At 43.9% G+C, this 14,243-nt stretch overlaps 1 protein-coding gene across 1 annotated transcript in view; it reads right to left on the bottom strand.

Annotated features, from left to right (window-relative positions):
* Positions 1–14,243, bottom strand: part of GTF2E2 (general transcription factor IIE subunit 2) — an 84,074-nt gene that overhangs the window by 28,041 nt on the left and 41,790 nt on the right. The window contains exons 4-5 of the mRNA XM_062213461.1: positions 10,941–11,048; positions 8,341–8,523 (exon numbers count right to left, since the gene is read on the bottom strand). Of these exons, the coding sequence (XP_062069445.1) occupies positions 8,341–8,523; positions 10,941–11,048 (291 nt within the window). The remainder of the gene's footprint in view (positions 1–8,340; positions 8,524–10,940; positions 11,049–14,243) is intronic.

The following is a 14,243-nucleotide window of genomic DNA, read 5'->3' as shown; positions in this document are numbered from 1 at the left end:
GTTGTAACCATTTGGGAATGTCCCAACAGGTGTTTCTCTCCCTCTATTCCTCCCTCCCTAATTCTGCCTTTCAAATAACATAAATCTTTAAAAACAGATAGAAGTTTACTTGAGTGCAAGTTAACATCTTTTTCTTTCATTATTGAGTATGGCCCACGCCTAATTTCCTGCTGGACTACTACTGTATTTTGTTATTTGTTCAACTCTTCATTTAGTGGAGTCAATAAGCCTTTGACTATAATGTAAATTAAAAATATGTTATCTCAAAAAACAAACACTTTTGTAACAAAGTCCAAAGGTCCTGGGTGGTAATATGTAAAGCAAATTAAAAAAAAAAAAAAAGATATTGCTGAAAGAAATGAAAGACAAATACATGGAAAGATTTCCATGCTCGTGGATAGAAGACTTAATATTGTAAAGATGCCAATACTACCCAGAGTGATCTACAGATTCAACATAATCCCTCAAAATACCAAAGGCGGGGGCAGCACTGTGGCGCTGCGGATTAATGCTCTGTCCTGAAGTACTGGCATCCCATATGGGCACTGGTTCAAGTCTCGGCTGCTCCACTTCCAATCCAGCTCTCTGCTGTGGCCTGGGAAAGCAGCAGAAGATGGCCCAAGTCCTTGGGCCCCTGCACTCATGTGGGAGACCCGGTACAAGCTCCTGGCTTCAAATCAGTGCCGCTCTGGCCATTGTGGTCAACTAGGGGGTGAACCAGCAGATGGAAGACCTCTCTACCGGCCTCTCCTCTGTGTAACTGTGACTTTCAAATAAGTAAAAATCTTAAAAAAAAAAAAAAATACCAAATGCATTTTTTCCTGCAGAAATAGAAAAATATTTTTGCAAATGTGGAATCTCAAGCAATCCCAAATGTCAAAAAAAAAAACACCACACACATACACACACAAAAAAAAAAAGACAAAAAAATTTGAAAAGATCTAAAAGATCTTACCTTTCCTAATATCTTTTTTTTTTTTTTTTTTTTGGACAGGCAGAGTGAAGAGTGAGACAGAGAGAAAGGTCTTCCTTTGCCGTTGGTTCACCCTCCAATGGCCGCTGCGGCCGGCGAACCGCACTGATCCGAAGCCAGGAGCCAGGTGTTTCTCCTGGTCTCCCATGCGGGTGCAGGGCCCAAGCACTTGGACCATCCTCCACTGCACTCCCAGGCCACAGCAGAGAGCTGGCCTGGAAGAGGGGCAACTGAGACAGAATCCGGCGCCCCGACCAGGACTAGAACCCGGGGTGCCTGCGCTGCTAGGCGGAGGATTAGCCTATTGAGCCGTGGTGCCGGTCACATAATATCTTAAAACATTGCAGTAACCAAAACATTGTGGTATTGGCATACATACAAACACATGGAATAGAACAGAAAGCCTGGAAATAATCTTCCCATTTGGTCAAATGATCTTCAACAACAGTGCCAAGATGACTCTGAATGTGGAAATGACAATTTCTTCAACAAATACTACTGGGAAAACTGGTATCAACATGTAAAAGAATGTAGCTGTAGGGGCTGGCACTGTGCCTTAGTATTGTTAAGCCTCTGCCTGCAGCACCAGCATCCCATGTGTGTGCCCATTTGTGTCCCAGCTGTTCCTCTTCTGATCCAGCTCTCTGCTATGGCCTGGGAAAGCAGTGGAAGATGGTGCAAATGCTTGGGTCAAGTGGGAGACCTAAAAGAAGCTCCTGGCTCCTGGCTTTGGATCAGCTCAGCTCATGCCATTGTGGCCATTTGGGGAGTAAACCAGCAGGTGGAAGGCCGACCAACCTCTCTCTTTTGCTCTAATTCTACCTCTCAAATATTTTTTGAAAATAATAATAATAAAAAAAAAAGACACTGTATTCTTGTCTTACACCATATACAAAAACTAGGTGGTTTAAAGACCTAAACATAAGACCTAAAATTATGAGATTGGCACTGTGGCATAGTGGGTTAAGCTGCACCCCAAGTTGCTGGCATCCAATATGGGCACTGGTTCAAGTCCCTGCTGCTCCACTTCCAATCCAGTTCCCTGCTAATGTGTACCTAGGAAAGCAGCAGAGGATGGTCCAAGTACTTGGGCCCCTGCATTTCGTGGAAGACCTGGAAAAAGCTCCTAGCTCCTGGCTTCAGCCTAGCCCAGCCCTGGCTGTTGCAGCCATTTGGGGAGTAAACCAGTGGGTGGAAGGTACCTCCCTGTCTCTCTCTCTTTCAAGTAAATAAATAAATATTTTTAAAATATTTTTTTTTAAAACCCCAAATTACAAGTGAAACAGAAGAAGTTTATGACATTAGATTTGTCAATGATTTGGACATGATACCAAAGACATAGCCAACAAAATCAGAAAGACAAATGGGGTGCAGGCATTTAGCCAGGAGATTAAGAAACCCACAAGCCACATTAGAGTACCTGCATTCATTTCTCAGCTCCAGTTTCTGCCAATGTAGACCCATGGAGGCAACAGTGATAGCTCAATTAGTTTGGTTCCTGCCACCCACACAGGGAAGACCTAGATTGGGTTCCTGACTCCTACCCTTCAACCCTGGCCCATCCCAATCATTGTGGACATTTAGGGAGTGAATCAGCAGATGGGAGTCCCAGTGGCTCTTTCTCTACTTCTCAAATAATTTTTTTTCAAGATTTAAAAAGCAAGATTAGAGTCAAAGACCTCCAGCCAGAGCAGCATGGAGGGGGGCTTCCAAAAGAGGAAAAAAGCCAAAGGCACTGATATTAGTGGGGTTTTAAAGTACAATCTTGGGGATGAAACTGTCGATCAATAAGGTGGGAACGGCCAGCGCCACGGCTCACTTGGCTAATCCTCTGCCTGTGGCGCCAGCACCCCAGGTTCTAGTCCTGGTTGAGGTGCCGGATTCTGTCCCGGTTGCTCTTCTTCCAGTCCAGCTCTCTGCTACGGCCCGGGAAGGCAGTGGAGGATGGCCCAAGTGCTTGGGCCCTGCACTCGCATGGGGGACTAGGAGGAAGCACCTAGCTCCTGACTTCGGAGCAGCCATTTGAGGAGTGAACCAATGGAAAAAGGAAGACCTTTCTCTCTGTCTCTCTCTGTCCACTCTGCCTGTCAAAAAAAAAAATAATAATAATAATAATAATAATCAGGTGGGCTAAGGCCTGGCAAGATACGAGGTACAGATCTATCTTTTCACATGGAGTACAGGAAGAGACATCATTAAGGGAGGTATGAACCTCCTTAGGATAGCACCCTGTTGACCTTCATTACCTAGCTGGCCTGGAAGAAGAGCTGGCCAGGTAAATGCAGGTGATATCTCGAATACAAAATTTACAGTTCTGTCTGCAACGCTGCTGACCCTACCTGTCTGACCCCTCAGTTGCAGTGGTTACTTTGGAAGCTGGGCAGAGCTAAGGGCTTTTCAGCTCAGGCCCAACAGAGTCTGGCAGCTCTGACACAGCAGTCCTCCAACCCCAAGGCAGTTCCATTTCCAGTGACCCAGCTCTTTCAAATGATTTTCTTAAAACAGAGAAATGAGACTATAGTAAATTCAAGAACTTCAGGGCATCAAAGGACACAATTAACAAAGTGAAAAAGTAACTTATGAAATGAGAGAAAATATTTTTACATCATGTTCCTTAATATCCAGGCTATATAAAGAGGTCTCACAACTCAACAACAACATTTTTTTTTTTTTTTTTGGACAGGCAGAGTGCACAGTGAGAGAGAGAGACAGAGAAAGGTATTCCTTTGCCATTGGTTCACCCTCCAATGGCCACTGCAGCCGGCATTATGGCACAGTGGGTAAAACTGCCACCTGCAATGCCAGCAATCCCATATAGGTGTGCAAGTTCATGTCTTAGGCTGCTCCATTTCCAATCTAGTCCTTGATGATGGCCTGGTTAAAAGCAGTGGAAGATGGCCCAAGTCCTTGGGGGCTCTGCTCCCTATGTGGGAGACCTGGAAGAAACTCCTGACTCCTGGCTTCAGCCTTGTCCAGCCTTGGCCATTGTGGCCATCTGGGGAGTGAACCAGCAGAGGAAAGATCTCTTTCTCTCTCCCTAACTCTGACTTTCAAATAAATATATTTTCTAAAATTTTAAAAAATACAGAAAACAGCGTGGACAAGGGAAGCAGAAAAACTGGAACCCTTGTGAACTGTTGGTAGGGATTCAAACTAATGCAGCTAATACTGAAAACAGCATCCTCAAAAATTTAAAAACTCTCATATTCATATAATCCAGCATATCATATTTATATATCATATTCACATAATCCTTAAAAAGTGAAGTGAGTCTCAAAGAGATATATTTGCACAGTCATATTGATAGCAGCATTATTTAATAGCCAAGGGGTAGAAGCAACTCAATGTCCATCTAGGGGTGAATAGATTAAATGTGCCATATACACAAAAAGGAGTATCATTCAACTTAAAAAAAAAGGAAGGAAGGAAATCCTATTATATGCTGTAACATGGATAAACCTTGAGGATATTATGCAAAGTGAAATAGGCCAGCCACAAAAAGACAACAAATACGGGCAGGATTCCACTTAGATTAAAGGTATCTACAGTAGTCAATCTCAAACAGAATAGTGACTTCCAGAGACTGTGGTTCTGAGAGGAAAGGAACAGTTGTATGATGGATACAGAGTTTCAGTTCTGCAAAATGTAAAAGTTTTGGAGATCTTTTGCATCACAATGTAAATACTTACCATTACTGAATTATAAACTTAAAAATGGTTAAGATCTTAAACTCTATGTTGCTTGGTTTTTAGTACAATTAAACATTTTTTAAAATTTATTTACAAACTCTGAAAAGTAGATGATTCAATACAACAATTAAACTTAATGTATTACCTCACAAACGTAGACTGGCCTAACAGAACTATATTGGCTGGCTGGCGCCGCGGCTCAATAGGCTAATCCTCCGCCTATGGCACCGGCACACCAGGTTCTAGTCCCGGTCGGGGCACCGGATTCTGTCCCGGTTGCCCCTCTTCCAGACCAGCTCTCTGCTATGGCCCGGGAGTGCAGAGGCGGATGGCCCAAGTCCTTGGGCCCTGCACCCGCATGGGAGACCAGGAGAAGCATCTGGCTCCTGGCTTCGGATCAGCACAGTGCGCCGGATGCAGCGCGCTGGCTGCAGTGGCCATTGGAGGGTGAACCAACGGCAAAAAGGAAGACCTTTCTCTGTCTCTCTCACTGTCCACTCTGCCTGTCAAAAAAAAAAAAAAGAAGAAGAAGAACTATATTGGCTTTCTTTGGGGGAAAAATAACTGAATTAACTGGCAACTTAGCTATCAGACAATTCTCAAGTAGCAGTTACTGAGAGATGAGTAATCTGCCTGTCTTTATTCTCATTTTCTGACTTTGCACAATTTTTTGTATTCCTTGCTAGCCCTTCAAAGTGTAAGCAACAAAATGACAATATGGTTATCTTCCATCCCCACCAAGAACTGAAGAAAAAACTATACCGATGGAATTTAACTGAGAAATTACTTCCGATAGAACACAACTTCACATTGTTAAAAACAGAAAACACCATTTAGAAATAACTCCTGTCTGAAAGTGAGAACTAACAGCATGCTTTTCACAACCGCTTCAGCTCTAACCCTAAGAGAACAGAGCCAGGAAGATCCAGTGTCAAAGTGACCTTACCTCACATATTATTTAAAATAGACTAAGCAATCATCATATTACAGCCCTGTTCTACTTTCAAAAGTAACAGAGAGCCTGTTCTGTGGTAATAATACTGCTCCCTAAGAAAATAGGATAAGGGGTCACCTACAATGCGGGCATCTCATATGGGCAGTGGTTTGAGTTCCAGCTACTCCACTTCTAATCCTGCTCCCTGCTAATTCCCTGGGAAAGCAACAAAAGATGGCCCAGGTCCTTGGGCCCCTACATTCACGTGGGAGACCCAGAAGAAGCTGCTCCTCTTGGCTTTGGCCTAGCCCTGCCCTGGCCATGGCAGCTATTTGGGGAGTGAATCAGGGAAGGTAGATCTGCCTCTTCCTTTCTAACTCTGCCTTACAAATAAAGAAAATAAATCTTAAAAAAAAAAAAAAAGGGGGTGGGGGGAGTGGAGTATCGTGGCACAGAGGGCACAGTTGCACAGCGGGTTAAGCCATGGCTTGGTATGCCAAAATCGCACATCAGGAATGTCCCAGCTACTCAGTGTTTCCAATGCTGCTTCCTGTTAATGTACATCCTAGGAGGCACCAAGTGAAGACTCAAAACACGAGCCCCCACACAGAGGAGACTCACTGGGAGGGCCTGGCTTCAGCCTGGCCCAGTCCTGGCACTGGAGGGTATCTGGGAAGTACACCAGCAGATGGAAGAGATCTCTTTCTCCGTCTCACTTCCTCTCCTGCACACACAAGCGTGCAAACACTCTGCCTTTCAAATAAAAGTAAATAAATAAATTTTTAATAAAAATCTTATGAGGGTTCTGCTTCTTAAAACAGCCAAGTATCTTCTAAAGGAGGATTCCCCAAAGAAAAATATAAAATCTTAAAAACGAGATATTTAGAAAATTGACTATCAAAATGAACTTAAGGGCAACCAAAAAGCAGGAAGAAAATGGAAAAGAAAAGAGCACTGAAGGAAGACCACAAGTCGGTGGCCTAAGCAACCTAAAACTGTGTCTCTGAACTGAAGGACCAGAAAAGAGTACGAGGACAACCATAACAGTGACCAGGGGAGATACAAATTCTGCACGGATCTCTGGCTGCCTTGTACTATGCATGAATAGAAAGAACTCCATGTGAAAGACCTAAAGCAAAAAGAACAGAGCAGATACGTCATATGCTACCCACTGCTCAGAACAAAGTTTGAAGTTTGAATCTCATATGGGCACCATTTCAATTCCTGGCTGTTCCACTTCTGATCCAGCACAATGCTAATGCTCCTGGAAAAGTAGTGGAGGACGGCCCAAGTGCTTGAGCCCCTGCACTTGTGTGGGAGACCCAGATGAAGCTCCTGGCTTCAGCCTGGCCCAGCTCCAGCCATTGTGGCCATTTGGGGAGTGAATCAGTGGATGCAGGAAGAATTCTGTCTTTCCCCTCTCTGCAACTCTTTCGCCAGGTTCTAGTCCTGGCTGCTCCTCTTCCAATCCAGCTCTGTGCTGTGGCCTGAGAGGGCAGTGGAGGATGGCCCAAGTGCTTGAACCCCTGTACCTGCATGGGAGACCAGGAAGGAGGAAGTACCTGGTTCCTGGCTCCAGATCGGTGCAGCGCCAGCCATGCTGGCCATTTGGGGGTGAACCAACGGAAGGAAGATCTTTCTCTGTCTCTAACTCTGCCTGTCAAATTAAAAAAAAAAAAAAGAACAAAACAAGAGGCTGGTGCTGTGGCATGGCAGGTAAAGCCACCGCTTACAGTGCTGGCATCCCATATGGGCACCGATTCGAGTCCCTGCTACTCCACTTCCAATCTAGCTCTCTGCTGTGGCCTGGGAAAGCAGTAGAGGATGGCCCAAGTGCTTAGGCCCCTGCACCCACGTGGGAGACCTGGAAGAAGCTCCTGGCTTCAGATCAGCTCAGCTCCAACCATCTGGGGAATGAACCAGTGAATGGAAGACTTCTTTTTCTCTTGGCCTCAGCCTCTCTATAACTCTGCCTTTCAAATAAAATAACTAAATCTTTAAAAAAACAAATAAGTCAAATTTTAACTAGAAATGTTATCTGTATGAATTTTATTGATAATCCATCCAGGATTTCAAAACAGCCAGATTATTAATTGATGCTTTTGTGTTTTAATGCCTGTAATTCCTCAGGTAACCACTGTCTACCAGATTAGGTTAAGTAGCACTTGTTTACAAATGTAACTTAGACCAGAAACAAGAATGTCTGAAGAAAATTATCAAGAAATATTCTAAAGAATCAAACCACACAAAACAAAAAAGACTTGCCAAAGTTACACAAAGGCTACTCTTTCCTGTTCTGTGGTACAAGACAATTATCAAATCTTCTAATGGCTCACTACTGCCCATATGTATATGAGGAGGCTTTAAATATAATTTTTAAAATAAATTTTAAAACCAAGACTTAAAAAAAGATTTGAAAGTCAGAGTTACAGAGAGACAGAGATCTTCCATCCACTGGCTCACTCACCAGATGACCCCAGCGGCCAGGCTGATGTGAGGAGCGAGGAGCTTCCTCCGGTCTCTACGTGGGTGGCAGGAGCCCAAGTACTTGAGCCATCTTCTGCTGTTTTCTCAGGCTATTAGTAAGGAGCTGGATCAGAAGTGAGGCAGCCAATCCATATAAAGGCATCCCATAAGTGATACCAACATTACTGGTGACCCGCTACACCATAATGCTGGCCCCAAAACCAAGATATTGTTAATCCAAATTGTTTAGTAAGACAAAGAAAGCAAAGAGAGGTTACCTTGACAGCTTTCTGGGAATTGGGCAGTCCTTCTTCTATGTCTTCTAAAAGAATTCCTCCTAGTCCTCGCTGGTCATGCTGATCGAGGAGCCTCAGCAGGGCCTTCTTATCTTTTAAGTCGTACTTAGGCTTGAAGGCATATTTCCCATCTATGACCTCAATTTTAGGATTGTTGACTAATGCCTGTAACAGTGACACAATTTAGATATTTTAACAAAAGGAAATGTCATATATACATTATTAAATTCTCATTTTAATATTTAACACTACCCAGTGCAGTAGCGAATTTAAAATATTCTGCAAGGACAAACTAGCAGATCTAAAGCACTGTACATCCAGGATTCTAGAACAGCTAAAGGACAGCTGTTGCTCACATTTTATAAAAAAATTGCATTATTATTTACACAATCTCTTCGGAGAGAAATAAACCACTTTATTACAATGCCATTGAAAAAATCTGAACCCATGTTCTTTTGGAAGACAAAATGTGTAAGAGCCAAATAAATATCCATTAATATTAATAGACAAGTAAGCTGGGTTACTGCCCATCCCAGTCCAAAGTACTGTTCACCATACACTAGAATTTTAACTTAGTGAAAAGCATTACCCTGGAATGAACAAATCAACGATCACTGTTCCCCCACCTGGTATCTACTGCCACTAGTAGCTGTGAAACAACCTGAAATCCATCAGTCTTAGCCACAGAAAAATTGCACCAATGACAGCTTGAGAATGAAACTAAAAAGAGTGCAGGAATTAGTGAGTGTAATTAGGTTCCTAGTTAGTTCAGCTGTACAACTAACAAGGAAAGGTCTTCAAGAAAGAGTAACCCTACGTGTTTTCTGCTGCAGCTGTCAGCCTGGCCTGAAAAGGAGAGAAGAAAGGCACAGAGAAGAAAACAGGGAGACTAGAATAGTAATACAATACAAATAACTTTCTTAATGTTTACTTTTTGGATTTTTAAAACTTTTAAATTTATTTGAGAGGCAGAGACAGAGGGATCCATCTGTTGGTTCACCTCATTAATGTGTCCTTGATGACTGGGAGGCCAAAGCTAGCTCAATCCAATCTCCCACATGGGTTAGGTGAGGCCCAACTACTTGAGGCATGACCTGCTGCCTCCCACGATATGCATTAATCACAAGTTAGAATCGGGGTGTGAGCCAGAAATAGAATTCAGGTACTCTGATGTAAGATGTGGGCATACCAACAGTATCTTAAACTCCAGGCTAAATGCCTATCCACCCCCAAAATAATCTTTCAAAAAAACTTAATTGTTGGAAAGGCAGAGTGACAGAGAGATAAAGAGGGAAGGAAGGAGGAAGGGGTAGGGGGAGAGAGATTACTCTTTTGCTATTTCACTTCCCAAATGCCCACAACGGTTGGAGCTGGGTCAGAGGTCAAAGCCAGGAGCCAGGAACTCTATCCAAGTTTCCCACGGGGGAGGTACGGACTCAACACATGAACCATCGCCTGTTGCCTCCCTGACTATGCATCAGCAGAAAGCTGGAATCAGGAGCTAGAGCCAGCAATGGAAGCCAGGACACTCCGATGCGGGATGCAGGTATATCAGCCTGCCTCTTAACCTGCAGGCTAAGTGTCTGCCCTCACCCCCCAAAATAATCTTTAATTAATGTTAGTATATCTATGAAATTCCATAGGTAAACCAGCAATTTTCAATGTGGACTAATATTATTTGTATATGATTAATGTAACAAACTACAATGATACCGATTAACTGGCTTATTTTATATTATGAAAATCAAGAACTCTATTTTGCTTGGTAAGATGAATCAATTTTATTTTAGGAATTTTAATCTTTTAAGAAAAAGTAAAGGGGCTGTTGCTGTGGCATAATGGGTAAAGCCACCGCCTGCAGTGCCAGCATGCCATATGGGCTCCCATTTGAGTCCCAGCTGCTCCACTTCCAATTCAACTCCCTGCTAATGTGCCCGGGAAAGCAGCAAAAGATGGTCCAAGTCCTTGGGCCCCTGCACCCATGAGGGAAACCAGGAAAAAGCTCTTGTCTCCTGGCTTCGGATTATGCAAGCTCCAGCCATTGCGGCCATCTGAGGAATGAATCAGCAGATGGAAAATCTGTCTCTCCCTCTCTCTGTAACTCTGCCTTTGAAATAAATAAAACTTTAAAAAAAAAAAAAAGCACAGATTTCAATATTATTTAAAAACATTGTAGCTTAGGCCGGCACCGTGGCTTAACAGGCTAATCCTCCGCCTTGCGGCGCCGGCACACCAGGTTCTAGTCCCGGTTGGGGCACCGGATTCTATCCCGGTTGCCCCTCTTCCAGGCCAGCTCTCTGCTATGGCCCGGGAGTGCAGTAGAGGATGGCCCAAGTCCTTGGGCCCTGCACCAGCATGGGAGACCGGGAGAAGCGCCTGGCTCCTGGCTTCGGGTCAGCGAGATGCGCCGGCCGCAGCGGCCATTGGAGGGTGAACCAACGCAAAAAGGAAGACCTTTCTCTCTCTCTCTCTCACTATCCACTCTGCCTGTCAAAAAAAAAAAAACAAAAAAGCATTGTGGCTAAAGAAAATCTCTTGGTTATTAACCAATTATTTTTATAATATTTTAAGCCTTTTCTTACCTCAGTCATTAACCACTGTTTCTGCTTGAGTCCAATATCTAAATGCTGGGTTTCATCCAAAATTTCTTCTAAAGTGAGAGGATGTGTGTCTCCTCGCTGATGTCGTGTCTATTGAGGGACGAAATCATCATTGTTAGTGTTTTAAAATGCTAAGTAGACTAAATCAAAGCTACCCATAAATAAGTCCTTTCAGGAATATAGAACACATATTATTTGAGGCAGTAAAATTATACTAATTAAAAGCACTGATGATGAAATCAGATAGAATAAAAAATCACAGAACAAGAAAAAAGCATTTGCAACTCACATCACAAAGAGCTAACCTTAATATTTAAGAGCTCCAAACACCTAACAAGGAAATGACCCAAAGAGACGAATCCTCAGATGACAGAAAAAGAAATATAAACGATCTTAAACATATGAAAAGACACTCAATTTTTGCCAAGATATTTCTCACTTATTCAAGCTGAACAATTCCAAATGTCTGACAATTTTATTAATGAAGCTAGAGGAAAATGCCTTTCTCAAAGACTACTGATAACAGTATAAACTGGTACAACCCTAGAGAGCAATTTGGCAGTGTGAACTAAATCCTGTGACATAGCAATCTTATTTCTAGGAATTTATCCTATAAACATGCCAGCATAGCACAAAAAAGTGATTAAAAGTCATTGCTATATATATATATATATATATATATATATATATATAGACAGGCAGAGTGGACAATGAGAGAGAGAGACAGAGAGAAAGGTCTTCCTTTTCCATTGGTTCACCCCCCCAAATGGACGCTACGGCCAGCACACTGCGCTGATCAGAAGCCAGGAGCCAGGTGCTTCCTCCCGGTCTCCCATGTGGGTGCAGGGCCCAAGCACTTGGGCCATCCTCCACTACACTCCAGGGCCACAGCAGAGAGCTGGCCTGGAAGAGGGGCAATCGGGACAGAATCCGGCGTCCCAACCGGGACTAGAACTTGGTGTGTCAGCGCCACAAGGCAGAGGATTAGCCTACTGAGCCACGGCGCTGGCACAATATTGTTTGTAAAAGAAAAATACTAGAGGGGCCAGCGCTGTGGTGTAGCAGGTTAAGCCACCACGTGCAGTGCCGGCATCCCACGTGGGCAGCCACCTGCAGTGCCGGCATCCCACATGGGCACGGGTTTGAGACCCTGCTGCTCCACTTCCAATCCGGCTCTCTGCTATGGCCTGGGATAGCAGTAGAAGGTGGCCCAAGTCCTTGAGCCCCTGCACCCACATGGGAGACCCGGAGGAAGCTCCTGGCTCTGGATCGGCGAAGCTCCAGCCACTGCAGCCAATTGGGGAGTGAACCAGTAGATGGAAGACCTTTCTCTCACTCTGCCTCTCCTTCTGTGTTTAACCCTGACTTTCAAATAAATAAATAAATCATATATATATATATATATATATATCAGAAATAACCCTAGTGGCCATTAACCGACAATTCACTAAGTAAACTGCATCCTACATGCTACTGTTTAGATGTTTAATGCGATGTTCTCTATGTGCTAATTTTTTTTTTTTTTTAAAGATTTATGTATTTAGGCCGGCGCCGTGGCTCTACAGGCTAATCCTCCGCCTTGCGGCGCCGGCACACCGGGTTCTAGTCCCGGTTAGGGCATCGGATTCTATCCCGGTTGCCCCTCTTCCAGGCCAGCTCTCTGCTATGGCCCGGGAAGGCAGTGCAGGATGGCCCAAGTCCTTGGGCCCTGCACCCGCATGGGAGACCAGGAGAAGCACCTGGCTCCTGGCTTTGGATCAGCACGGTGCGCCGGATGCAGCGTGCTGGCCACGGCGGCCATTGGAGGGTGAACCAACGGCAAAAAGGAAGACCTTTCTGTCTCTCTCTCTCACTATCCACTCTGCCTGTAAAAAAAAAAAAAAAAGTATGTATTTATTTGAAAGGCAGAGGTCTTTCATCCGATGGTTCACTCCCCAGATGGCCGCAATGGCTGGAGCTGTGCTGATCTGAAGTCAGGAGCCAGGAGCTTCTTCCGGGTCTCCCACACAGGTGCAGGGGCCCAAGGACCTGGGTCATCTTCTACTGCTTTCCCAGGCCATAGCAGAGAGCAAGATCGGAAGTGGAGCAGCCGGGTCTCAAAGTAGCGTCCATATGGGATGCTGGCAAGGCAGGTGGCAGCTTTACCCACTACGCCACAGCGCCAGCTCCAATCTTTAAAAAAAAAAAAAAAAAAAGGCATTGCTACTTCACTGGCAGTAGCATACGTTTTCATAATGGCTTGTAATAGAGCTTCTCAACCAGCATTCCACAAAACCCTAAAGTTACACAAAAAAATCAAGATATTAAGAAATAAATTTAACTTCACACAGCACAAAGTACTAATGCTTATGGTTAACAGGCCATTACTGAGTTCAGGCTAACAGTCTCATTAGAAGTCTTTCAGCAGCAAGCAGTAGCAGCACACAAGTAGGACTATGTTCACGCTGCTAAGATCACCTCTTTTTTTATGCAAAATGGAGGAGACCTTTGATAACTGGTAAACCATATACCTCACAAATGGGAATGAGAATGTCAGCAATTCCCTTCCAAATTACACCCCCCAACCTCCCCTTACAGTTTCAGTTAACTTAGGGGAGGAAATCAAGCTCTACTGGCATAATAGGAAATCTGACGGAAATGCTCATTGATTCAAGTAACGTTCACACACCATGATTCAACTGCTATCTGCTGCTCTTCTGTTGAAATGTGGCAAAGCACAGATCATGTAGTTAAAAAAAAAGTAACCTTCACTGTGAGGTTTTCTTTTTTTTTTTTTTAAACTTTCTCAGTTGTTATTCCCCTTACCTGTTGCCTTCCAAGGTATGCATTAGCAGGAAGCTGGAATAGACAGCAGAGTTGGGACTCAAACCCAGGCATTCTAATATGGCATATGGATGTCCCAAGCAGCGTCTTAGCCACTGCCCCAGATACCTCTCTCCCTAGTACTTGTTTTACAAACATGTCTGACCAACCGACGTGATTTTTTTAAGATGAGATTTGTGATGGAAGAGGATTCCAAATCTTGACTGATAAGCAATTTTACTATGGTTAATAAAGAACTATAATTTCCCAAGTCATGTTACTATACCAATATAGCAAGAAATACCAAACTGGGGGTGCACCACATATGACATGAGCATCCCATTCTGGGTTGCTGATTCGAGTACCAGCCACTCTACTTTTAGTCTAGCTCCCTGATAATAATGCCTGGGAAGGCAGTGGAAAATGGCCCAAGTGCTTGGGTCCCTGCTACCCATCTGGGATACCAGGATGGAGTTCCTGCCT

Source organism: Lepus europaeus, chromosome 16 (genome assembly GCF_033115175.1).
Source record: "Lepus europaeus isolate LE1 chromosome 16, mLepTim1.pri, whole genome shotgun sequence".
In the NCBI taxonomy this organism is placed as follows: domain Eukaryota; kingdom Metazoa; phylum Chordata; class Mammalia; order Lagomorpha; family Leporidae; genus Lepus; species Lepus europaeus.
Note: the sequence above shows the minus strand (reverse complement) of the source record. Positions and strands in the feature narration are given on the sequence as shown.